Below are 26,915 nucleotides of genomic sequence, written 5' to 3' on the forward strand. Positions count from 1 at the left end.
ATAAAATTAAACATATAGATTTGCATGTCACTCTTAATAAAAAAAATGCAGTAAAATGTAATAAATACGTTGCTGTATTTATGTGATACAAGGTGCATTGAAGGGTTAACATACACAGATTAATATGGGGCCCCCTATGCTTGTGAGGCTCACAGGGAAAGTGCCCGTGCATTAAGACAGCCCTGCTGCGCATGTGCAAAGGACAAACAAGGAGTTGTATGTTGGTTTCTGCTGGCTTATCGTGAAATATTGATCTTGTTGTCTTGCCGATGGGACTGCGTTTGTTTGCACGGCCCAGTTTTTGGCATGCCGTGGCCCACGGACAGGAGGTTGGGAACCCCTGCACTGAACCAATGCAAAGCTGCCTTCTGAGTTTTGTATAAAAGAGCCCATCTTTTGTCAGGCGTTGTTTCCTTTGTGTCTTCCTATCGTTCTTCTGTTTTATAACAAAGGAGGGAGGCGAGCTGGAGAAGGAGGTGTATTGTAGCCATCTCAGCTAATAAGCAGTTGGGGTTGCAGAGACAAGCGAAATTCCTCCGGATGGAAAGATTTCCCGAGGCTTCCCCAAAAATTTAATTAAAAAACACGATAGGATCACAAACACCTTGTTTGTGTACCTGAGACTACGTGCACGCAGTAGTTAACAACAGGTGTGGGCCTCCTTTTTTCTTTCCTGAACTGAAAATAATTTTTCTGGACTGAGAAGTTTGGAAACCAAATATTTCATCTTCTGCTTCCTGTTCCTGCTGCGTTCGCCTTTGGGCCTCATTCCAACGTTCGACTTTTGGCCTAATTTTCACAGACATCCTTTCCAAATGAGAGAGAAGGGGAAACCCACCCACCCCCGCATTTGTAAATACATTTTCTCATCTTGCTTTCTTCTTTCATCCATAGCCTCTGGGCATGGTGAGAAAGGCACTCTGTTCATTCTCAGAGGCCAGCCCAGCCCAGATCGTTTGTCCTGGGGACCCAAAGTTGCATCTCCAAGTCCAAATCTTGGTGCAGGGCGATCCTTAGCCCCGTTTGCAGGCAGGACAGAGGTTTCGCATTTGGGATAAACGAGGAAAATGAAATCATAATTGTCAACAATCCTCGACGAGGTTAAATTCAGCAAAAGGAGGGGGGGCGTTGTCCTTTCCTGCGAATGCATTAATTACCGAGCGGAAGTTCTTTGGGTTAAAAAAAAAAAAAAGAGATTTCTAGCCTGCCTTTGCCTTAGTGCGGTTTGTAGCCAAAACAGTGTTTAACGCATTCCTGCTTTTTCAAATTGGTTTGGAGGGGGGGGGGAGAAAGGAAAATAAAAACAAGCAAATACCCCAAGAACACTGAGCAAGTTAGTTGACAAATCCACCGATTTATTTGGGAGTTTAAAAAAAGGGGGTGTGGCTGCCATAATTTTTGGTTTGCCTTTTTTTCTTCTCTTCCTTTCAGAAAAAGGAGAAACTTCCGGTGGTTTTAAGTGTCCAATGAATGCAGGTTCCCCCACCTCCCATGCGCCTCCTCAATTGCTAATTTTTGTCACTGCTAGAAATGGCTGCATTGACATAATTTGGGAAGGAGAGAAAGAAGGGAATTCAAAAGTCAAATATTTGCAGTTTGGCCAAGAAAAAAAAAATCAGAAATAAAAGATATCTTTTCTTGAGCATCTAAGGCGCTTTTAAAACTGCCTTTCCCTTTGGGCTTTGAATTTTAAAAAGGGAAGGGAAGGAAGGAAGGAAGGAACAGAGGGAGGGAAGGAGGGAAGGAGAGAGGGAGTTGAAAGGAAGAGAAGGGAGGGAAGAGAAGAGAATGGAAGGACGAAGGAAAGGAGGATAAGGGAAGGAAGGAAGAAAAGTGAGAGGAAGGGGAGGAGAGGGAATGAAGGAAGGTAGATGAAGGAAAGATGGAAGGAGTGAGGAAAGGAGAAAAGGAAGGGAAGGAGGAAAAGAAAGAAGGAAGGAAGGAAAGTGAGAGGAAGGGAAGGAGGAAAAGAAAGAAGGAAGGAAGGAAGGAAGGAAAGTGAGAGGAAGGGAAGGAGAGGAAATGAAGGAAGGTAGTTGAAGGGGAGATGAACTGAAAGGAAGGAGTGAGGAAAGGAGAAAAGGAAGGAAGGAAAGAAGGAAGGAAGGAAAGTGAGAGGAAGGGAAGGAGTAGGAACGAATGAGATGAAGAGAAGATGAAGTGAAAGGAAGGCGTGAGGAAAGGAGAAAAGGAAGGGAAGGAGGAAAAGAAAGAAGGAAGAAAGGAAAGTGAGAGGAAGGAGAGGAGAGGAAACGAAGGAAGGTAGATGAAGGGAAGATGAAATGAAAGGAAGGCAGAGAGGAAAGGAGAAAAGGAAGGGAAGGAAGGAAGGAAAAAGGAGAAGGAGAAGTGAAGGGAAGGCAATTTCCGATTTGTTCTTTTAGGGTATCTTGTAAAGAAGAAACAGGATTTTAGGGACACCACCATCCGGTGACACAACTTTCCACTTAAAACAAAGCACCCCTGAGTTTTCTCCTTAAAAGGTAGCGCATCTCTACGGTGTAAAACCACACCAACAACTCCCGTGTGCCTCACTTCCATTTCCTCCACCGGCTGTGAGCCAGCTTACCAAGTTACCCCAGCCGAAGAAGACCTGAATCTCCAGGGCATTTCTCTTCCACCCACCCCTCAAGACCCCCAGTTAGATTATCCTTTGGGATTAGTTGTGTGGGGGAGGGGCAGGGGGAGAAATTTGGACCCTGCAGAGCCAACATCCGGCTCCTACTTTCATTTAGACAAATTTCTCCTTTGCCTGTTTTGCAGGGCAAAAAAAGGAAAAAGAAAAGAGGGTTTAACCCAACGCAGCCAATCGACGTGCTCAGGAGATGGCAAAGTGGTTTCCGCTGAAGATCAGAGACAATTTCGGGGTGTCAGGATTGGCAGGTTAGCGGGAAGGTCCCTCCCAGCAAAGATGCTTCACAGCCCTGGAGGGAAAATGTTTAAACTACTTAAAAATGCTCGTTGAGCTCCCTGAGTCCTTCAACCAAGAGATCTCCCTCCATCTGCCATCGGTGAGCCGGGTAAGTCAATTGCTCCCTGCAGGATCCGTGCAGCCAACATCGGCTGGGAGTAGAAAGCTTGAGCAGCTAGTTTTCTACACCCGGGGAATCCTAGAAGCTTTTTAATTATTTATATTTTTTTTGCAAGGGGCAGAAGGTGACTGGGAAAAAACCAGGGGTGAAATCCAGCAGGTTCTAACAGGTTCTGGCAAACCGGTAGCGGAAATTTTGAGTAGTTTGCAGAACTGGCAAATACCACCTCTGGCTGGCCCCAGAGTGGGATGGGAATGGAGATTTTGCAGTATCCTTCCCCTGGAGTGGGGTAGGAATGGAGATTTTGCAATATCCTTCCCTTGCCACGCCCACCAAGCCATGCCCACAGAACCGGTAGGGAAAAATTTTGGATTTCATTCCTGGAAAAAACCTTGGGCAGTGAGTTGGACTAGATGACCTATGAAGTCCTTTCCATCTCTTCTGTTATTCTGTTATTAAAACAAATGAAAACAGAGGATGCCAAATGTTTGGAACAAATTCGCAGGATTGATTTGTTTGAGGAGGCGGTCGATGGTTGAGGCACGTTTCATTCTTGTTTTAAAAATTAAAAATGAGTTGGGATAATGATGGAGCTGAAAAGTCGGAGCTGAGCCAAAACTTATTTATTTTATTTTATTTTTTTAAAAAAATTTCCTCTGGGCATCCGGGCTTGCAAAATTATATTTTTGTCTTCGTCCAAGAAACAATCAGATGAAAAGAGAGAGAGAGAGAGGCTCTGCCCAAAAGTCATATAAAATTAGTACCATTTTGAAGAGACGCTGTGCACGGTCTCTTCCTCTGCTTTATGGAGGCAGGCCTCGCTGAACAACTGCCATGGGGACCGAAAAAGCAGTCACTAAGTGAAATGGCAACTGCACTAATATTCTTGTTTTACTTATCCTTGGCTTGATAGATATGGGAAGGTTCTCAACACGAGAATTGGCCCCAAAGATACTAAACAAGGCAGTGGCTAAATGAGGACTAGCTGTAATTTTAGCATCTCTGAGATTCTCAAGAATGCAGTTTTTTGAGATCTGGAGAGACTAAATCAAAACGGCATGGCAACGGTTGCGCACCCTTGGCCAACCAAGGCCAGAAATGATGGGATGTGTAGTCCATCAACCTCGATGGATGGATTAGCAAGGCTTTGAAGCCACATCCGTTGCCAGATGCGAACTTTTAGAAATCTAAAAGTCCCAATAAGAATTTTTTTTTTTAAAAAAAGCAAAGAATCCAGATTCCTACCCCAGATCTATTCCTTTGATCTCACGATCTTTCTTCTTTTTCTCTTCGTACTCGTTAACCTGTGGAACCCGTCCCAGGGGAATATAGGATCAAAAAGCTGGTTTTGGCACAGCCGTATATTTAAGCTGGGTGCGCATCACCACAAGAAATGAGGTTGAGCAGGAGTTGTGGAGTTTGTGAGTCAGTAAGTACCCTGGGGGAAACCTGACCATAACACAATGGCATTTTTTTCCCCTACATTAAAGGTGACTTCCTTTGAAAGGGTACGGATTTTGCTACTGCTCTGGAACACATGGACCATGGAATTCGGGATAACCCCTTGCAGTTTTCTCGCCGGTAAGTTGGGGGGACAGGGGAAAAAAAGGGGGGGTAGACAGCTATATTGGAAAGGGACACCTCTGAATTCTCTTCCAACTTGTTCATCGTTAACAATAATTCATTCTTTCATTCATTCATTCATTCATTCATTCATTCATTCATTCATTCATTTCATTCATCTATTCATTCATTCATTCAGTTTTGCTTGGCCTCCATATTTTCAGGGATGGATTTTTAAGATTCGTAACATGCTTTGCAGGTGACACGATGGACTGGATAAAGGGAAGACATAGGAAAGAATTAATATCCTAATCTCAAGTATTATTTAAAAATATGGCTGGAATGCTACAAAAGCTACAAACTGGGATATTTAAGTAGATTAGGCATTATCTAACCTTAACCCTTTGTCTAGTCCGTGGTGTCACTTGCAAAGCATATTGCAAACCTTTAAAATCCACCCCTAAAAATCTGGAGGCCAGAACAAACATGAATGAATGCATGAAAGAATGCATGAAAGAATGAATGAATGGTTATTGTTGAATGAATGAATAGATTGAATGAATCAATGAAACTAGGGGGCTGAAAGTAAGTGAATGAATGAACAAATGGATGAATGGATGAAAGAAAGAAAGAAAGAAAGAACAGTTATTGCTGATGTATAGAATGAATCAATGAAACCGGGGAGCTGAAAGTGAGCGAATGAATGAATGAATGAATGGATGGATGGATGGATGGATGGATGAATGAATGAATAATTTGTCTAGTCCATTGTGTCACCTGCAAAGCATGTTGCAAATCTTTCAAATCCATCTCTAAAAATGTGGAAGCAGAACAAAGATGAATGAATGCATGAAAGAATGAATGAATGAATAATTATTGCTGATGGATTGAATGAATCAATGAAACCAAGGGGCTGAAAGTCTAGGCATAAGCAGTTCCTCTTTTCTTTCTATAGGTATCGCTACGCCCGAGAAAAAATGCCGTATTATTCCTATCATTGTAAGCCGATAGGTCCCCCGCTACCAATGTTCGTTAAAAAAAGACTTCCAAAATATGGATCCCAATATATCCCACTCTACGGGACGAAGTTGATTTCCTCCAGAAATATCCCACTCTACAGACGTGGGATGTGGGTGACGCCATACTTGCCGGCCCGCGTAGCTGGGTATCAACCCCGGACCACCCCTGCGGAGCTCGACGCGTGCGCGAGCAAGTTCTCCAAACCGAGAACAACCAGGAATCCGGTGAGGCCATACGAAGAGGACTTTCAATACCAAATTCAGAGTACGGCTGGATACGACGGCACCACGAAAGGCCCACACGGCCCCATCCACAAAGGTTCGTTGCCTTGTGTGATTCCTGAGCGTGTCCCTCGGATGACCAAAGGTCCAGTTCTCTATTCTTCCAGAGATCTTCACCTGGGCTTACCCCAGGTCCCACATGTCTCCAGACGACCAACCTTCTACGCATCTCAGGATCCGTTGCTTTGCTCGAGTAAGGAAGAGCTATCCCAGCGGACCAAAAGACCCACGCAGTATCCCTCAAAGCTCACTCAAGGAAACCGAGTCAGGGATTCAGCTCTCCCCGTGGTCAATGACCCACCGCAACCTGAGGCCAAGACTTCCTCCCAACCAAAGGCCACCAAAGGTTCGCGGGTCATCGCCACGAAGGTCCCACGGGCCAACTTCCTCACTCTTTCGCGTTCGTTCATCAAGAGAGGGGCCCGTTCTTTGCTCACAAAAACCTCCCAAGCTCATTTCTTCAGGGGCTCGCGGGCTTCTCTGGTCAAACCTTCTCGGACCTCCTTGGCCAAGGGATCTCAGCCCAGCCTTGCCCATACGGCCATCTTCCCAGCCCCCCAAAACCTGTCCAAAACGGTGAAAATTTCAAGCAACGGGAAGAAATATTGCTCGGCCATTAACTGGCCGTTTTGAACGTGAGGAAGAGACCTACCTCCAAGAGGTGTATCTCAACCCGGTTTAAAAAAAAAAAAAAGCAGAGGGGATTTTCTCTCTCCAAAGAAACATTTGACATTCTCCAAAATCTCAATGTACAAAACTGGAAGGCAGTTCTCTTTTGATATGGGCACTTCCTGGAATTTTGTGACACGGTTTGTTCACTGCACAGTGTTACGCTGGGTGTGCAAACCTCCGGTGTACGTGAGTGGAAAAAAAAAGAGAGAGAGAATCTCTCCAAACCAACATCGGTGACAGAAAACTGCCAATCAAATAAACTCGCCTTTCCATGCCGTTTGCAAGCAAATCTCCGCCGAGGTTTATTTTGCGAGTCAAAATTCCATTCCTACGTATTTTCCATTTTTTTCCATTTATTCAGGAGAGGCCTTTAGCATTGACCTGTGATTCCTGTGTGAGTGTGTAGAAAAATGTAAGATTGAGGGACTTAAAATTAGCCAACTGTTGGAAAAGTTTCCAAGGTTTTTGTTGAATACAGGAGCAATGGTCTAAAACTTATGAAGGAAAAGAAAAATTGGAAAAAGAGAGAAGATATATAATTTGTTGTTTCTTCTCCTTCTCCTTCTCCTTCTCCTTCTCCTTCTCCTTCTCCTTCTCCTCCTCCTCCTCCTCCTCCTCCTCCTCCTCCTTCTCCTTCTCCTGACATCCTTTTAAACATATCTTTATTTCCCCATCTAAGTCCATGCCTCCAAATATGGCAATGATTTATAATATTTTTTTTTACAAATAAAAACATTTGAGAAAACCGTGGCTATAAAACTTGTGTAGTTTGTCATGTTCAGCATGAAAATATATTAATATGCTCTACTGTCCCCCTATTTCAACAAGCACAACTAGTAATTCTGGACAAATTTCTATAACCCATACATGATATTTCCTCAAGGAAGGAAAAAAAACCCAACCCCAGGTAGAAATTCTAAATCTGAATTAAAGTTGTGGTTACTATTGAAAATGGACCACTAGTTTGTCCTGTTTGTAGATCTAAGTAATTTGTTAACTGGATCAGGAGAACAGATACATTTTTAAATTTTATTTACTTTATTTATTTATTTGTCAAACACAACAGTATATATAAGTATAAGCATGAAATAACCATACGAATTGGATACAATCAAAGGGAACAATAGGACAGGAACGGTAGGAACTTTTGTGCTCTTATGCACGCTCCTTACAGACCTCTTAGGAATGGGGTGAGGTCAATAGTAGACAGTCTTTGGTTAAAGCTTTGGGGATTTTGGGAAGAGACCACAGAATCAGGTAGTGCATTCCAGGCATTAACAACTCTGTTTCTGAAGTCATATATTCTACAATCAAGATTGGAGCGGTTCACATTAAGCTTAAATCTATTGTGTGCTCGTGTATTGTTGCAATTGAAGCTGAAGTAGTCTTTGACAGGAAGGACGTTGTAGTAGATGATTCTATGAGTTATACTCAGGTCATGTCGAAGGCGGCGGAGTTCTAAGTTTTCTAAGCACAGGATTTCAAGTCTGGTGGCATAAGGGATTTTGTTATGATCAGAGGAGTGGAGAACTCTTCTTGTAAAATATTTCTGGACACGCTCAATTGTATTGATGTCCAAAATGAGGTGTGGGTTCCAGACAGGCATCTAGTTAGTAACTAGGCATATTGAATGAAGCACCACCAAAGGGACCAGATTATCCAGCAAAATTGAGTACAATTTATAAATGCAAATGTACGTAACCCTAACCACAACTGGGTGGTTTCTATTTTGGCATAGAGCTTTTTGGGGATCGTTAAAATCAGCCACCTGGTGGCTGTTAGGAAGACATGCAGGTTTATATTCCTGTTTTTAATTTAGGTTTAAGGCACAGACTAGAGAAGTTCAGGATTGACAAATAGGGCATGAGAGATAGCCGGCATTGTGCCTCTCTGCATATACTTTGGTTGCTTAAGCAGTGCCATCTAGTGGCTTGTTTAGTGAAACGCGGCATAACCTTCATTTTTGAAACTGCAATAGCTGAGATTGACCACAGGAGGGCCCCTCTGTTTTTTTTTAAAAACATATTTTAGTATAGAATAATAGTAAAGGGTTCAAAATGTAACCCCAGAAAAGAAAGGATACATATACACTGCATCTGTTATTCTTGACCCACACGGGACAATAAAAATAAAGTTAATCTTAAAAAAAAACAACCCTTCGGTTAAGCAGTGCCACCGTGTGGCCGTAACAAACACTGCAGAGAAATGGAATTTTATTCCAGTGTTTGAATCAATGGTTGGATTTAATTTAGTCTGTATGGATAGCATGGTGGATAGTCCCACTGGGAACCCCGTCAATCACCTATGCCACCATGGCCACAGGGGTCATGCCACCATGGAAGGAAGACATCATAGCTGGACACCTGGGTGGAAAAAAGTCCCTCCCTCCCTCCCTCCCTCCCTCCCTTCCTTCCTTCCTTCCTTCCTTCCTTCCTTCCTTCCTTCCTTCCTTCCTTCCTTCCTTCTTTCCTCTCCATCTTCTCTCTCTCTCTCTCTCCCTTCCACCCACCCATCATCCATCCATCCATCCATCCAGAAAATCCGCTTATCTTCTTCTTTCATTCTTTCCTTCCTTCCTTCCTTCCTTCCGTTCCTCCCCCTCCCTCCCTCCTCCCATCTATCCATCTATCCATCCCTAAGATTCGCTTATCTTCTCTCTCTCTCTCCCTTCCTTCCTTCCTTCCCTCCTTCCTTCCTTCCTTCCTTCCTTCCTTCCTTCCTTCCTCCATTCTTGTTCCCCTCCCTCCCTCCTTCCTTACTTCCTATCTCCTCCCTCCCTCCCTCCCATCCATCCATCCATCCATGCCTAAGATCCGCTTTTCTTTCTTTCTTTCTTTCTTTCTTTCTTTCTTTCTTTCTTTCTTTCTTCCTTCCTTCCTTCCTTCCTTCCTTCCTTCCTTCTTCCATTCTACTTTCTTTCTTCCTCCTTCCTTCCTCTCTCCCTCCCATCCATCCATCCATGCCTAAGATCCGCTTATCTTCTTTCTTTCTTTCTTTCTTTCTTTCTTTCTTCTTTCTTCTTCTTTCTTTCTTTCTTTCTTTCTTTCTTTCTATCTTCCTTCCTTCCTTCCTTCCTTCCTTCTTCCATTCTCCTTTCTTTCTTCCCTCCTTCCTCTCTCCCTCCCTCCCATCCATCCATCCATGCCTAAGATCCGCTTATCTTCTTTCTTTCTTTCTTTCTTTCTTTCTTTCTTTCTTTCTTTCTTTCTTTCTTTCTTTCTTTCTTTCTTTCTTTCTTCCTTCCTTCCTTCCTTCCTTCCTTCCTTCCTTCCTTCCTTCCTTCCTTCCACAATTTCATGCCTTTAGCTTTTCACAATCTTTCTCCTGCCGCCACCTTGTGGCCACTTGCAAAGTTGCAGGGCCCTTGAGAGCTTGCTTTATAAAAAAAAAGTCTTTTGAAGACGATATCACTGTGTATAGAATAGAACAGAATAGAATAGAATTTTATTGGCCAAGTGTGATTGGACACACAAGGAATTTGTCTTGGTGCAGATGCTCTCAGTGTACATAAAAGAAAAGATACGTTCATCAAGGTACAACATTTACAACACAATTGATGGTCAATATATCAATATAAGTCATAAGGATTGCCAGCAACAAAGTTACAGTCATACAGTCATAAGTGGGAGGAGATGGGTGATGGGAACGATGAGAAGATTAATAGTAGTGCAGATTCAGTAAATAGTCTGACAGTGTTGAGGGAATTATTTGTTTAGCAGAGTGATGGCCTTCGGGAAAAAACTGTTCTTGTGTCTAGTTGTTCTGGTGTGCAGTGCTCTATAGCGTCGTTTTGAGGTCTTCAGCCCTGTTTTCCCATCGATCTGTCTGTATTTAATACATTTTTAGCCGTCTTCGTCATCCATTCTTCTGCTTGTTTCAAGTTTCAATAAAGGCTTATAATCTTTTAGCAATTCCACATTCCTAATTTGCCCCCAATTCTATTTCACACTCGTTGATTCAAAACCTTAATCCTTTTGCCTTCTGTAAATCTTTCTCACCACTGAAAATAAGAAAACTAAGAGTAACTACTACTGTATACCAGTGGTGGGTTTCAATTTTTTTTACTACCGGTTCTGTGGGTGTGGCTTGGTGGGCGTGGCAGGAGAAGGATACTGCAAAATTTCCATTTCCTCCCAATCAGCTGGGACTTGGGAGGCAGAGAATAGATGGGGATGGGGCCAGTCAGAATTTTTTCTACCGGTTCTCCGAATGACTCAAAATTTCCGCTACCGGTTCGCTAGAACTGGTCAGAACCTGCTGAAACCCACCTCTGCTGTATACCGCTGTCACCCGTTCTTCTCTTGATTTTATTGGACAAAACTCTACTTTCTCACGATAAGTTAGCTGTTTTCTCTTCGCCTTGTCTGCAAATCGCTTCTCTTGCTGATACGGCAATATTTTTCTCGCCAAAAGAAAGCTTTGGCATCCGCCAATCAGTTAAAAAAACAAACAAACCCAAAAACCTACGTTCGTTTTTTCAGCCGACTCACCGGTTTTTTTAGGTTAGGGAGAGATAAAAGTTTTAGCAGAGATGAATATTCATAGTAAAAAAAAGAAAAAAAAGAAAATCCCTATTTTAGTGTCTCGCGCTCTCTGTTTTTCTGCCGAGGGGAAAAGGTCTTCCTTTGATGATTGAGATCTAATGAGAATCAAAGCGTTAAAGGCTGGGGTGTAATTCAAGGTTTAATTAGCACATAGGGAAGAAGTCCTGGCGATTTCCAGACAAGAGAAGAATGCCGTTTTGCCATTAATTCTTCATGAATGAGTTTTTAATTCGTCATAATTTACCGTCGTTTGCAATTAGTGGCAGAACAGGTGGCTGCGTCGAGATAAATCTATTTTACAGATGGCCTCCATTCGTGTGAGGAGTGTGGTGTGTGTGCTTTTCTCAAAGAGCCCTGGAGCGTCAAGGCCAAATTTCACACTCTTTAATCGTGGTTTTGCTCGACAGTTGGTTCACACTTTGGGCTAAGATGTGGCTTTCGTGAGCCATCATGGTTTGGGGGCCGTGCTACTGTCTTTGGGGTTGACGCCACAATTATCTTGTAAAATGCAGTTTGCAAGGCACGAGGATTGGTTGTGAAGGAAAAGACATCAGCCACCAACACTCCTTTTTAAATCACATTTTTAAAAGAAAAAATAGCATTAAAACTCATATCTAAATGTTGTGCCTACCATGTTATTCCATCCTCACAGTTCTCTTTAATAGCTAAATTTATTTCTCTCTCCTGATGCAAATTGTTGCTTGTTCTCTAATTCTAATTCTAAAGTCATTTCTCTCTCCTAATGGAAATTATTGTTTGTTCTCGAATTCTAATTCTAAAGTTTCTCCTGATGCAAATCATTGTTTGTTCTCTAACAATTCTAAGGTTATTTCTCTCTCCTGATGGAAATTTTGGTTTGTTCTCTAATTCTAATTTTAAAGTCATTTCTCTCTCCTGATGCAAATTGTTGCTTGTTCTCTAACTCTAATTCTAAAGTTATTTCTCTCTCCTGATGGAAATAGTTGTTTATTCTCTAATTCTAATTCTAAAGTTATTTCTCTCTCCTGATGCAAATCGTGGCTTGTTCTCTAATTCCTTCTTATTTGTACGATTTCCGTTTAGGCTGATAAGTGGCCCTCAAGATGTCATAGGGCTACCAGTCCCACAGAAGGGTGTGACCTAAGAACTGATGGAGACATTCAAAATCTAGGTTGTGGTTAGATCAGCCTGAATTCTGTCTCAGTGATTCCCAAATCTTAATGACAAGACACGTAAGGAGTACAGGAAACGGCTTCTGTGATGCTGAGTACATTTTATTAGGAATTATCATCTAGGAAACCAACACCCCACGTTACAAAGAGATAGTCGATCAAATGACGGCGTTCAGTGGAACGCGTTTCGTAGACAGAATTATCTAAAGCAATGCGGAATTGAGAAACGAGATAGATACCTGACCGATTAAAGAGGGAGCAAGGGAATGAAGAGGGAAAACAGGAAAAAATAAATAAAAAGAACAAGGAAATGAACACTAGAACTCCATGGATCATAGATATTGACCCTTTCGCTTCTTATGAGCATTGCCAGGCCATCAACAAGGGTTGAGACCAAGTTCTTCTTTCTTTTGGAACTTGGCTGTAAACTTCATCTTGATTTAGCAGGAATACCGGTAGATGTTGCATTGATCCCTTGTTGGACCAATGCTTCGGAAGCCACCCATGATATCCCCCCTGGGACAACCTCCAACTGAACCTGACCCATAGCCATAACCTGACCCATAGCCATAACCCGGGGATCCATATGAGCAAGGCGAGGAACTACCGAGTATCACTGGAGGCATGATTGTGGAGACGACGGGTTCAGGAACCGTCAACACATACGTAGGCGGCTGAATCACGACCTCCGATGGTGGGAGCTGGCTGGTTCTTGAGAAGTTGGCTCCAGAGGTCAAACCAAGCATGCCTGATGGCTCTCCACCGATGACTCCTCCAAAGCCATTGTAACCATAACCACCCCAGCCGGAGACGTTGGCCCCAGTTCTGCAGGACCCAAGTCCGACGTTTGAGATGGCACCCGGCATGGTGTAGGCTGGGTTGAAACAAGCCATGGTGAAGTGATGGCGGTTGGCTGGAACAGAGCATGGAAACCAGAGATGAAAAAAAAAGAAGAAGCAGAGAACATGAAACTCGGCTACCTACTGTGCTTTCTGCTCTAAGCTTCATACTTGCACAGTCAATACTATTTCAGAGGAACTTCTTGATTAGAGAAACGTGCAAGGTCCATCTTTGATGGCTTCTGGAGATACCACCAAAGCTTTGAGAACATTTTTATTCTAGCCTGAGACTGGTGGACAGCATAGGGTCTGAGATTGCCCGCATCCCAGGACTAGTTCTAGATATCGGATATTAGCAAGCTAAAGGGCAGAAGGAAACTCTTGAGGGGATGTCATCTTTACCACTTGCAATCCTTCCTGTCCTCTTTGCTTCCAAAAGTCAGATTCTCTATGACTGCTGTAAACTAGAGCTGAGATTAAACTTTTCATATGGAAGAATCATTCTCAGATACATTGGTTTTATCTAACTGTCTGGTTCGGTTCTGCAACCCAACAAGACAGACATAGACTTCAGAGGATAATTAGAACTGCAGAAAAAATAATGGCTACCAACCTGCCTTCCATGGAGGACCTATATACTGCACGAATCAAGAAGAGGGCCGTGAAAATATTTACAGATTCCTCACATCCAGGACATAAACTGTTTCAACTCCTACCCTCAAAACGACGCTATAGAGTACTGCACACCAGAACAACTAGACTCAAGAACAGTTTTTTCCCGAAGGCCATCACTCTGCTAAACAAATAATTCCCTCAACACTGTCAAACTATTTACTAAATCTGCACTACTACTAATCTTCTCATAGTTCCCGTCACCCATCTCTTTCCACTTATGACTGTATGACTGTAACTTTGTTGCTGGTAATCCTTATGATTTATATTGATATATTGACCATCATTTGTGTTGTAAATGTTGTACCTTGATGAAGGTATCTTTTCTTTTATGTACACTGAGAGCATATGCACCAAGACAAATTCCTTGTGTGTCCAATCACACTTGGCCAATAAAAAATACTATTCTATTCTATTCTATTCTATTCTATTCTATTCTATTCTATTCTATTCTATTCTATTCTATTCTATTCTATTCTATTCTATTCTATTCTTCTCCTTCCCCAGAAGAGGACAAGATAATAGGAAGCCCCACAAAATGTTGTTTAGAAATAGTAAATATTTATATGTTATATGTTGTGTGTTTGGCAGATTGTGTAACTTACGTATTTCTAATAATAATACACATTTATATTAAGCTATAGTCCATCATTGTTCAATTATTCCATATTATATCTTGTTATTACGTTTTTATTATCAAGTGTATACACTAATATTCCCCCTTCTCTTATTTCTATCACTTATTCTAGTTTTTAATCATGTCACACTTTATTTAAAAAAAAACTTTTTCTGTCTATCCTATTTAACTTCTAGTCATGTCACCTACCTAAAAAGAGAAAAGAAAAGAAAAAGAGGGAGGGAAGAGGGGAAAAACAAATCATAACAACAGCAAGAAAAAAGAAAAAAGAATAAGAAAAAAAGGATCATCCATCCATCGTCTCTTGCCCACTTCAATACTTTGATGCTATGCTTCCATAAAATGTTCTACAGATCTTCTCCACTACATTTTGCTGCTAGCTGCTGTTTCTCTCACCACAGCAACCTCAGATTTATGACCACACCATTTAGGGGGATATTAAAATAATGGACACGCCCTCCCCTCTTAGCAGTTGCCCCCTTCCTTTTCAAAATGTGCAATAGAAAAGAAGGAAGCTGTCTTTAGGACTTTCCCCAGGAACCTGGTGGACAATATCTCCTTTTGACCCTTAGAAGATCCGAGGTGGAGCTCTCAACTTCTCCATCTCTGTCCACCATCGTCCAATAGAATAGAACAGAGCTGGAAGGGACCTTGGAGGTCTTCTAGTCCAGCCCCCTTGCTCAAGCAGCAGACCCTAGACCATTTCAGATAAGTGACTGTCTAGTGTCTTTTCTTAAAAACCTCCAGTGATGCAGATCAAACTTTTGCAGAAAGGAGAACGAGAAGTTTGCTTGTTTGGGGCAAAGTTTGAACTGGATCGAAGTAAACATCTGGATTGAGGTTGAAAGCTGGTTTGGGCATCGCGTATCTCAAAACAAGAAGAAAAAAAGAACGGGAAAAAAGAGGTAGAATTAACGAAAGATGATAGCCTTACCTGGATCTGAAGATAAGGAGAAGAAGCAATTGAGAAAGCTTGAATTTGACATTCTTTTTATATCCAAATTTGGGCCCTGAGCTGGGATTAAGACGCCATATTTTTCTAAGTACTTAATTAATAGTGGCTCCATAGTATTGTATGGAGTTCTAATCTAATTGGATTTATTTTCTCATCATCGTCAGCTATTTTAGAAATGACATCTTCAACATTATCCCCTTCTAGTTTTAAAAAATGGCCTTGCTTTTTAATTTGGATGCCGCCCACAATTAACCTGAGTCCTATTTAAAAACTCATTTAAAAAAACACCCCAAAACATAGTAGTATTCAGTGCTCAAGAAAAACCCATATTGGGTGTGTGTGTTTCTTTATTTCCATAGATCAAGCCTTGGAAACAATCTCATTGTTTAATAATAATTTAATTCAAGTGACAAGAAGCATCCCTACCTGGATAGATTTCATAAGAAACTGAGATACATTCATAAGGCAGAAAGAATAAATCTTTGTTTTTTTTCCAGATGTTTCAGTATTGCTGCTGATCCAATTCTACAGAGGAATTATTGAGTCTGTCATTTGCACCTCTATAACTGTCTGGTTCGGTTCTGCAACCCAACAAGAAAAACACAGACTTCAGAGGATAATTAGAACTGCAGAAAAAATAATTGCTACCAACTTGCCTTCCATTGAGGACCTGTATATTGCACGAATCAAGAAGAGGGCCGTGAAAATATTTGCAGATCCCTCGCATCCTGGACATAAACTGTTTCAACTCCTACCCTCAAAACGACGCTATAGAGCACTGCACACCAGAACAACTAGACACAAGAACAGTTTTTCCAAGGCCATCACTCTGCTAAACAAATAATTCCCTCAACACTGTCAGACTATTTACTGAATCTGCACTACTATTAATCGTTTCATAGTTCCCATCACCAATCTCTTTCCACTTATGACTGTATGACTATAACTTGTTGCTGGCAATCCTTATGATTTATATTGATATATTGATCATCAATTGTGTTGTAAATGTTGTACCTTGATGAACGTATCTTTTCTTTTATGTACACTGAGAGCATATGCACCAAGACAAATTCCTTGTGTGTCCAATCACACTTGGCCAATAAAAATTCTATTCTATTCTATTGTCCAATTCTCAAGCTGGGTATACATATTTGTCCCCCCTAAACCTACTTGCTTAAGTTCCCAGAGAAAGTTGGAAGGGACCTCAAAGGTCTTCTAGTCTGACCCCCTGCTCAGAATACTGAATAACAGAGTTGGAAGGGACCTCGGAGGTCTTCTAATCTACCCCCCCTGCTCAGGATCTCCTAGTTGAAATTTGAATTATCCCATCTAGCTGAGCCAGAACAAAGAAGAAAATATCAGCTAGATCTTTGGATGAAGGTTGAACTCCTATCAATGCGTCAACACGATCTTACTTTCCCAGCTAAACTTCAGAAAAAAAACAGCCTTCCCAGGAAGGGTGTGTGGATTGGCTTCTACTCAACTCCAGAAGATCTATCTCATCTTCCTTATCTTACAATTCAGGAGTTCTTGATGGTTGAAGAAGCTCTGCAGATCGTTCCACACAACTGGGTGTACATTGCCGGAGAACTGATATTCTAAAGCATTGGTGGAGAAGCTTGGTGGTTGAGGTCCTTCTGACCAGAGACTGTCAAGTTCAAAGGCCGAGTATCAACGCTTGGGTAGAGATGATTCATCCGAGTTATCAGCATCCCGGATGAGTCTCATCGTCTATGCCTCAATGCTGAGTGACTTCCTTGCCTGATGATTAAGGGGGATGCGATTGAGGATGTTAGATAAGAGGGCTTCAACTCCCAAACATACAATGGACATGATGAGCGGAAGGAAATAGAAGGAGATGGACATGCTAAGCACGTGGAAAGGCCAGTGAGGACCTGTGAAGGCTTGGATGAGAATCTATGGACCAACAAGGCAAATAAAACATGATTAACATCCTTTGGTGTTGCTTCGTTGCTTCTTCTCATTAAAAATTTACCCATCGTTCCTGTCCTAATGTTCCCTTTGATTGTATCCAATTCGTATAGTTATTTCATGCTTATACTTAAATATACTGTTGTGATAAATAAATAAATAAATAAAAAATTAAAAATCCCATTAGTTTTCCTTCCAAGCTCATCAACCATCTCTTCTTAGAAGTGGTTGGCTTGTTGTCTATCTCCGGAATACCCACAAAACATCTCTTAACTAATAATGGCAATAGCACTTAGACTCATGGTGCTTTTACAACCCTCCCTAAGAGGTTTTACAGAGTCAGCCTCTTGCCCCCAAGAATCTGGGTCCTCATTTTACCCACCTCCGAAGGATGGAAGGCTGAGTCCACCTTGGTAAATAAATATCTTTCTGCCCTGTTTCAAGGCCAAGTTATATCCAATATTCAGAAATAACCTATTCTAAGGTGGGTTAATAGACTAGCAGAATAACTAGTCTATTAGTTGGAAGGGACCTTGTAGGTCATCTAGTCCAACCCCCTGCCCAAGCAAGAAACCCTACACCATTTCTGACAGATGGCAGTCCAGACTCTTCTTGAAAGCTTCCAGGGCCCACAACTTCTGAAGGCAACTTCTGTTCCACTGGTTAATTGTATTCACTGCCAGAAAATGTCTCCTTAGTTCCAGGTTAAGATATGAGTTCAAAGACTAAAGATAAGGGTTCAAAGTCTCTGGAGATCAGAGGGGTCTCCAAACTTGGTCAGTTTAAGATGAGTGGACTTCAACTCCCAGAATTCCTCAGTCAGCCATGCTGGCTGGGGGAATTCTGGGAGATGAAGCCTACAAGTTTCCAAGTTTGGAGACCCCTGGTCTAGAGATTTGAAAGGGACTAGCCAAGACTATGGCTCAGTGGCTAAGATGCTGAGCTTGTCGATCGAAAGGTTGGCAGTTCTGCAGTTCGAATCCCTAGTGCTGCCGCGTAACGGGGTGAGCTCCCATTACTTGTCCCAGCTTCTGCCAACCTAGCAGTTCGAAAGCACGTAAAAATGCAAGAAAAAAAATAGGAACCACCTTTGGTGGGAAGGGAAGAGCGTTCCGTGCGCCTTTGGCATTGAGTCATGCCGGCCACATGACCACGGAGACATCTTCGGACAGCGCTGGCTCTTCAGCTTGGAAACGGAGATGAGCACGGCCCCCTAGAGTCAGGAACGACTAGCACTTATGTGCGAGGGGAACCTTTACCTTTTACCTTTAGCCAAGACTATATTCCCCCTTAAAAGGAAATTGAGGAAGAATGAAAATCTCATTTTATTTGCAAGGAATGTAGGAGACCGGAGCTATTTTAAAAGAATTTTTTTTTTTAAAAAAAAAGGAGTCCATATCACAATGAGAAAAACCAGGTTTTTAAGGACACAGACCAGAGCAATTTAAAAATAAAAAAGAGCCTTCTGCTGACTGATACCTCTCTTGATGACTTAATCTGGCTGATGCTTGATTCATTTCCGAGCATCGGCTGGCAGGAACGCCGGAGGAAAAGTGGCGGCTGCGATTCCAGACCTCTTTTCACCCAAACGATCTAAACACTTTGCAAAACCTCTAATTAGTGGGGTGCCTCTTTTTCCCCCGACTTCTGTTTTCCCCCCCCCTTTCCTCCCCCTTCTTTTACGCACAGAAAATGGGGACGGATCTCAAGGAGAAAATCCTTAAGACCTTGCAGCCAACGGAAGATCTGCAATTTTTTTTTTTTAATAATGAAGGGGGACAAACATCATCGCTAAAACATCTGCATGATAATCACGCCACCCTGGCCAACGATTAATTGCGGTGGACACTCTGCAGCAATTGGTTTAAATTGTTTTGCGTCGAGTGTGCGTGCTTTTGTGCGTTTGTGTGTGGGTTTTTTTTTTCCCCTTCTTCTTTTTGTGTGTGCGCAAAGCCTGATGAAGAAACAGCTTCCTTTTCAAGTGGTTTTTGTGGGTAGATTTTTATTTCTGATATTGGTCAGCCAAACAGGGTGGAACTCAAACGCTACCAGAATAACAAGCTTCCAAATAAATAAATAAATTATTTTTTGAAAACAGCAACTTTGTGGCAGGAATAAATATATATATATATATATTTCTTCTTCCACTTCCTTTGAAAATTTGGGTGAAAGGGGTTCTTTTGGGGGGGGTTAAGTTGCCCACCGGGGAAGGAGGACAAAAAAAATTGGGCATCCGTAACGGAGCTTATGGCCCTGTGTCCACCTGGAGCCTTTAAACGCCCCTTCGGCAAGAGATGGGTTAAAGTCCCTCTTGCTTTGTTATCCACCAATTCAGGACAATTAGAAAAGAAAGTAAATAAGAGTGTAAATAGACCCAGTGAATTATCCCCCAAGGAAATGAACCCCTCTGGTACACGAGTAGCTCCTTTTTTCTTGGTATTTATTCGTTCAGTTTTGTTTATTGGTTTGCGGAATTTATTTAGATGGCTGCCCAGCTCAAGTACCTGACCCTGGTCAGCTCATAACATTAAACCATTAAACACACAGAGAAGGAGAGAGAGAGAGAGAGAGAGAGAGAGAGAGAGAGAAGGAGAGAAAGAGAGAGAGAGAGAATGAGAGAGAGAGAGAGAGAAGGAGAGAAAGAGAGAGAGAGAGAGAGTATGTGTGTTTGTGTGTATGTGTGTGAGAGAAAAAGAAAGAGAAAGAGAAAGAGAGAGAGAGAGTTGTGTGCATGAGAGAGAAAGAAAGAGAGAAAGAAAGAGAGAGAGAGAGAAGGAGAAAGAGGTGTGCGTGTGTGTGAGAGAGAGAGAGAGAGAAGAAAAAAAGAATGACAGAGAAAGAAAGAAAAAGAAAGAGAGAAAAAGAGAGAGAAAGAGAAAGAAAGAAAGAAAGTTGTGTGTGTGTCTGTGTGTGTGAGAGAGAGAGAGAGAAAAGGAGACCCAAAGGTGCTTTTTCAAGAGGCAACTGGACTTCGTTTTTCCTTGAAGATGTTTCGCTTCTCATGCAGGAAGCTTCTTCAATTCCGACTGAAGAACTGAACTGTTCACTCAGAACCGAAGAATCTTCTTGGATGAGAAGTGAAACTTCTTCAAGGAAAGGAAAAGTTGCCTTTTGAAAAAGCACTTTTTGGGACAACCATGACCTGGATGACTGAGAATCTCCATTGAGAGAGAGAGAGAGAATTTGAAAACGATTTATGGAGGGAGATGTTTAAATTCCATACCCTTGTCGTAGACCTAACCCTAACCCTAACCCTAACCCAACAATAAATCGCAAAAAAAGTCACAAAAAAGAAGAAAATCGGTCCTGTTTATGATGACAGATTCTGATTTTAGTAGGAGCGAAGATGACTCTACTATAAAAAATGACCCTGAATAATGGATTCAGGACGTTCTGCCAATTCAGCAAAGTCCAATCATCTCCCCTGAGCTAAATCCGGGTTGACTCCCAAATGCCAATTCGAACATGTCCTGGAGTTCCAATTTGAGATAAGTGCACCGAAATCTCCATCACCCTGGGCGGGGATTTTCTCATTATCCCAATGGCTCAGCATCTTCTCTCTTTCTGTTTTATTTATTAATATCATAATTATTTTGAAATGGGAAGGTTACCGAGGGCGAACGGCAGATAAAATAGCTCCGTTGGGTGGAGTGTTTTGCAAAAGATTAAGGATGTGTGTAGAAGGATGGGCCACACCGTCAGTGGCTCCTTAGCAGGGGGACAAAAAACAAACAAACACACACACACACAAAAATACAGATGGCAAACACCGTGCAATTATTTGGGGCAAGGGAGATAAAGATCAAAGCCTGTTTAAAAAAAAACCAATTAAAACCTTTCATGCATCGTGATACGTGATACGCCTCGTTTCCTTGTGACCTGCCCTGTCCCCCAAAAAGGATATAAAAGGTTGGATCAGTTGGGGAGACTTCAGAAACTGATATCTTCTCCTCCTGCATTGCAGCGCAAGGTAAGGACTCGTTCTTTCTATTCATTATTCAATGTCTATCGTGCTTCTTGCTCGTCGGAGTAGCTCTGGTTTCGACGGCAGTCGAAAAGGAGCGACCCGAACTCGGGTCAAAACCTGCCAGCTCTCGTTCGATTCAACCAGCAACATTTCAAGGGGAGTTGTATTTGTGGGATATATTATGCCTTTAAACCGAGTCTCAGGGAAACGCTCTTAACAGGCTCAGAGACTGGACGTGTCTAACTAAGCTAGGACGCGAAATGGTTTTCCTGAACCAAGGTCTTCTCTTGGAGAAGACGGCGGTCCTGCAGAGATGAGACGTAGGCTTAAACTTTGATTTGATGTCCCTTGGAATTAAAAACGATATCGACTGTATTAAGCTTCTCCCCCCAATAATGACTTACTCGTTGTGTTCCGTTTGACGGTCACCTCTGGAAACGTCGACACGGCTGCATTCAATGGCTAGAGTTAAACCTTGGCTGTTTTCTTGCGGGCCTTGCACGTCGTATGAATCTAGGTGGCTTAGACTAAACAATTTGATTTCCATGGAATTTAATACTGAGTGTATTAAAAATCTGGCTGACATAATTACTTAACGGTGTCCAGTCCATGATCACATCTGGAAATGTTGACAGGGCTGCATTCGCTCAACTTGGTTAGGGTTAAATCTTGACTATTTTCTTGCAGCCTTGCGTGTTGTGTGAATCCAGAGAGCTGGTTTAGAATAGAACAGAACAGAACAGAACAGAATAGAATAGAGCTGGAAGGGACCTTGGAGGTCTCCTAGTCCAGCCCCCTGCTCAAGCAGGAGAACCGATACTATTTCAGATAAGTGGCTGTCTAGTCTCTTCTTAAAAACCTCCAGTGATCGAGCACCCACGATTTCTGAAGTTCCTAACTCCAGCGATGGCACCCATCCAGACTCTGGATTTACACAGTAACCGGTTAATCTGTGTTGTGTGAACTTGGCTCTCCTAGTGGCCTTAACCAGGAGCTGTGGGAGAAGTTATTTCCATGAGACATGAGAAGAACCTCTAAGTTGAGGATCTCCAATGACTTCAGATGGCTCAGCTTTCTCATTGCAAAGAGAACCAACCCTAGGCACGTCTATGGAGATTCTCAGTCATTCAGGTCATGGTTGTCCCCAAGAACAAGAAGAAGCTTCTTGGATGAGAAGCGAAACCTCTTCAAAGAAAAAAAAACCAGAGAGTCCAGTTGTCAACAACCCCAGGCACACTAAAATTTAAATGAGGGAGTTTCAGGACTCTGCTTGAATGCCAGCATCTTGTGCCAACCCATTCTTCAGTTGAACCCTCAAACCAAGGTTTAACAAACCGTGGTTTAGCGCAGCACGTAAACCCATCCTGTGTGAGAAAAGGCACAATTTAATTTGCTCCCTTCCTTTGTTTCTAGAACTCAAAACAGACACCCAGTTCAAACAACCAGAAAATCCTCAGTATGCCAATTTTAAGGCACCAGTTACGAATCTTGCCCCGGAGCTCTCCTTTCACCCAAATTAACAAAATTAACTGCATATATTCGTTAATGAACCTGCATCACCTCACCTCTCTTTCGCAATCAACTGGCATTTTTGATGATTAAAAGTCACAAAAAAAAACTTGTTTGGTCCTTGAGATATAATCGCCGCGCTGGGCTAAATGCATAATGAAGCTAAGTATATGAGTTTAATTTCTTTGTGAGGGTGAATAATGAAATAATTATGGCCTGGCTTCCTTAGACGAGAAGTAGCTTTTCTTTTTTGTCTTCAACCGGAGGCAATTTAATGCTTCTGGAAAACAGCCCGGCAGATAATTGTCAATTTTAAAACATCTAAAACTCAACTCAGCTTCCTCCACAACAGGTTAAGTTTCTATCGAGTAGTTTAGCTCAAAGGGCAAAACATTTTGAGATGGGGCCAGGTTAGAAGTTCTTCCAATGTCTCATCGAAATAGCTTCTCCTACAGCTCCCGGTTAAAGCTCCTGGTTCAAGTCACCTCCAGTTCACACAACAGAAGTTAACTGGTTCCTGTGTAAAATCAGTCTCTGGATTGGTGCCATCACTGGAGCTAGGAACTAAACCAGCCGTCGAGATTCACACAACACACAAAGCTCCAAGAAAACAGCCAAGATTTAACCCTTTAAATTACCACACTCTTGGTAGGTTAAAAGTTGACACCCTAACTCAATTCGTTTTTGAGAAACTGAGCCAAACTGTCAGAGTTCTGTTAACCCTTTTCGGTGATATTTGATTGTCTACATTTGATTCCCATGCATTGTCATCATCTTCATTTAATAACCTTGCGGATTGAATGGAGCTAGCAGAGTGATTCAATGGCTGGATGCTCTTCCTGTCGCCAATGAGGAGTTTTGTCTAGCAGATATATTCCCAGAGTGTCCAGAAATATCTGCCTCTACCTAGCATCGAACTCACAGCCTCCGGATTGTGAGGCGAGAGCTCCACCTCTAGGCCACCACCTACCCCTTATTATTATTATTATTATTATTATTATTATTATTATTATTATTATTATTATTATTATTATTATTATTTAAAATAACTCAATATTTTCTCTTTCCTTTCTACGTTTCAGCCTCATCTCACATCACCCAGCCATGCAGTCCCACTGTGCTCCATCCTGTGCTATCCCAAGCTGTAGGCCCACCCAGGCTATTGGCTCCTGTGGCATTGGCGGTGGCTTCGGCTTCGGCAGTGGCGGTTATGGTATCGGTGGCGGATATGGCATGATGGGATACGGTGGTGGCTCTGGACTTGCCACGTCTGCCAGCAGTCTGGGCGTGATTCCTGGTGTCCCCGTGTCTTGCGTCAGCCAGATCCCCTCCTCTGAAGTGGTGATCCAGCCCCCTCCATTCACTTTAACCATCCCGGGACCTGTTTTGGCTGCTAGTTGTGAGCCTTTGGCTGTAGGGGGTTATTCCCCATGTGCCTCCGGAGGCTACGGTATGTCTGGAGGTTATGGCTCCTCCCGTTATGGTTCCGGTGGGTACTTGGGAGGTTCCGGTGGGTACCTGGGGGGTGGCCGATGCTATGGGTCAAAGCGTAGACAGAGCGTTTGCGGATACCCCTGCTAAACATCAAACCGATTGTACGTGGAACCTCCGACTCCAGGAAATTGGATCCAACCTTCCCTTCGAGCCGGTTCTCCAAAAAAAAACAACCCAGCATCTATATGTCAATTCCAAGCTACGAATTGCTCAGCACCCCTAAACCTCGGGCTTTGAACCTAGATGTGCTTCTTCCTTTTCTGATGTTTCTATGGCTTATTAATGTGACTTTCTACCTCAGTTGTGTAACACGTAGCTGGGTATTTCGGGCCACGGAGACCCAAAACCGATCCATCTTCTTCTGTACCGTCCTGTCCGTTCTGCATTAAAAACTTTCGTTGCATCACACACTTCGCCTGTTTTGTCTTGGGGTTGGTGAACGGTGTGTGTGTGTGTGTGTGTGTTCCTCCTTTTGGGAGGGAGAAGATGACTCCGCAGCACCTTCTAAAGAGCCTTCAAGGGTGGCATTCAAGCTTTGGTAGCGAAGGCTTTGGAGGAATGCTTGCTATTGGGGGGAAGGCTCTCCAAACATCTCAGCAAGGGTAACTATTAATCGATTCCTGGGGTCAAGGAGAATCTGGCTCTAGATGAGGAGTAGAGTTACGCATAGTGAGAGGTTCTCACATAATTTAAGGCCGGTGGGAAGTTCTGTGTTGATCCAAGCAAGACCAGAAGAACGGCCTCCTCAACTTCAAAAGCCAAACGGTTGATGCTCCCTATGTTTGTTCCACCTTAAAGAAGGCTGTAGATTCTATCACATCTCTCCACATCCTGAGCCCTGAGTGAGTGAACGCTCTTATCTTGCAAGATCTCCTGTTTCCCTCCCCCAGAAAACATATCTCACCCTTCAGTTACCATTCAAGAAAAGGCAGTCCTTCGCTGCCTTACATGGTACAGCCCACACGGCTTCAGCCTACAGGATGTTAAACCTGCTGTTGCTAAACTATACTGTAGGAAAGAGACTGGCTATAACAGTGTTGGTGAACGTTTTCGGCACCAAGTGCCGAAACGGGAGCACGCGCGCGCCAATAACCAAAAGACCAAATGGCCAGTGTGCATGCGCATGGCGGAAACACAGGGCTATAACAACAAGAATGAAACTGGTCACATTGCTAAGAAAAAAAATTAGATTTGGAACTCAAGCTGAGAAGTTCCCAGTTTGGGAAAGTGAAGAATCGTCTCGGCGAAGAAATTGGAGTGTCCCAGGAACACCGATTGCACGCGCTCCTAAACAGATCCTTACGATAAACTAACTCTACTCTTACAATGTCCTTAGATTGAGGCTTCAGGTCTCTCTCTCTCTCTGCATCCATAGAGGCCAGATCTAAGAGAGGCCTTCTGAAAACGGAGCCGCTCTAGACATCCCCTCTCGGTGGCAGTTCGTGATGGAAATTCCAAAGATGGAAGATCCTCCTATTCCAGGACCTGTGCAGGAAACCAACATTCAACCCTCTGAGACAGATGGTTGGTCAGATGCCTCCAAAGACAGGGAGAAGGGATGGACATGCTTCTTTTAGCACGGGATGAAAAGATGTTCGACCTCAATGGTCATCCATGGAATATCTTCATTTCTTTGAAGGAGACTGTAACCCAAAATTGATGCAGGAGGATTCCAAGGCAGGGGTCTCCAACCTTGGCAACTGTAAGCCTGGAGGACTTCAACTCCTGGCTGGGGAATTCTGGGAGTTGAAGTCCTCCAGGCTTAAAGTTGCCAAGGTTGGAGACCCATGTTCCAAGGGACCAATTGGACATCCAATTTAACAATCCCAGCACACTACACATATGCAAACTTTTGACTACCGAGAATAAGGTCTACTGAACATTTTCCCTCCTCGTTCTTCATGTCACAGACACTTCTGGGTCTCTCAAAAGGGAATTTCCCAAACCCTTTCTAAACAGGGCTGCCAAAATAAGGAAATTATTAAATATTTGAGGAAACGACAGTAGATTAATGGCATCGGAACAGTTACCGTGAACTCACACAGAACAAAATCAAATGAATTTTGATTTTTTTAAAAAAACTAATACTAAGCCCTAATTTATTTTTTTTTAAAAAAAGAAAACAAAACCGTTCCCGTATTTTAAAATACTTGTACTAATTTGAATTCCTTCATACTCCTTGACACTTAACGGCTTGGGTTATTTCAATGCTTGGAAAGACATTATGAAACCGCACAACCTAAGGGATTTATGTATGTGACATAAATCAAACTCCCTGGTTTCAGCTTCCCCATTAGAGTTAAATTATTTAACCGGCATTTATGTCGCCGGAATGTCATTTTAAGAAACCACAAATTCATTTGAGAAACAAACTAGCTTCCCCATTAAATTTTGTTGACTGTGTTAATGGATCTGGGTTGGCACTAATAGTTGTCGCCGGTTGAATGTTTTATTTGGGGTTATATTTTAAACCCTCAGGAGCATTATTTTAGTTATGATAGCTTAGGAACTACTTTTTTTTAGAAGAACAACTGTCCCAGTCAAGTGGGGAGTTAGCTTAGACTCAGTGGTGAAATCCAAATTATGGTTCTGTGGGCGCGGCTTGGTGGGCATGGTAGGGGAAGGATACTGCAAAATCTCCATTCCC

The 26,915-nt window shown here is 42.6% G+C and overlaps 2 protein-coding genes across 2 annotated transcripts; both read left to right on the forward strand.

The window, feature by feature from the left end:
• The first annotated feature begins 2,252 nt into the window (after positions 1–2,252).
• Positions 2,253–7,148, forward strand: LOC131186755 (uncharacterized). The gene is made up of 4 exons (XM_058160661.1): positions 2,253–2,483; positions 2,764–3,020; positions 4,523–4,613; positions 5,551–7,148. Exons 3-4 carry the CDS (start codon positions 4,570–4,572, stop codon positions 6,527–6,529), a joined length of 1,023 nt encoding a protein of 340 aa, XP_058016644.1. The 5' UTR covers positions 2,253–2,483; positions 2,764–3,020; positions 4,523–4,569; the 3' UTR covers positions 6,530–7,148.
• A 14,094-nt stretch (positions 7,149–21,242) lies between these two features.
• On the forward strand, positions 21,243–24,676 carry LOC131186691 (shematrin-like protein 2). The gene is made up of 2 exons (XM_058160535.1): positions 21,243–21,268; positions 23,857–24,676. Exon 2 carries the CDS (start codon positions 23,879–23,881, stop codon positions 24,353–24,355), a length of 477 nt encoding a protein of 158 aa, XP_058016518.1. The 5' UTR covers positions 21,243–21,268; positions 23,857–23,878; the 3' UTR covers positions 24,356–24,676.
• Positions 24,677–26,915: the final 2,239 nt, after the last annotated feature.

Source organism: Ahaetulla prasina, chromosome 17 (assembly GCF_028640845.1).
Source record: "Ahaetulla prasina isolate Xishuangbanna chromosome 17, ASM2864084v1, whole genome shotgun sequence".
NCBI lineage: Eukaryota > Metazoa > Chordata > Lepidosauria > Squamata > Colubridae > Ahaetulla > Ahaetulla prasina.

Coding starts and splice junctions, on each gene's coding strand:
- LOC131186755 (XM_058160661.1), top strand. CDS start 4,570: ATGGACCATGGAATTCGGGATAACCCCTTGCAGTTTTCTCGCCG. Junction 4,614..5,550: donor CCCTTGCAGTTTTCTCGCCG/GTAAGTTGGGGG, acceptor TTCTTTCTATAG/GTATCGCTACGCCCGAGAAA.
- LOC131186691 (XM_058160535.1), top strand. CDS start 23,879: ATGCAGTCCCACTGTGCTCCATCCTGTGCTATCCCAAGCTGTAGGCCC.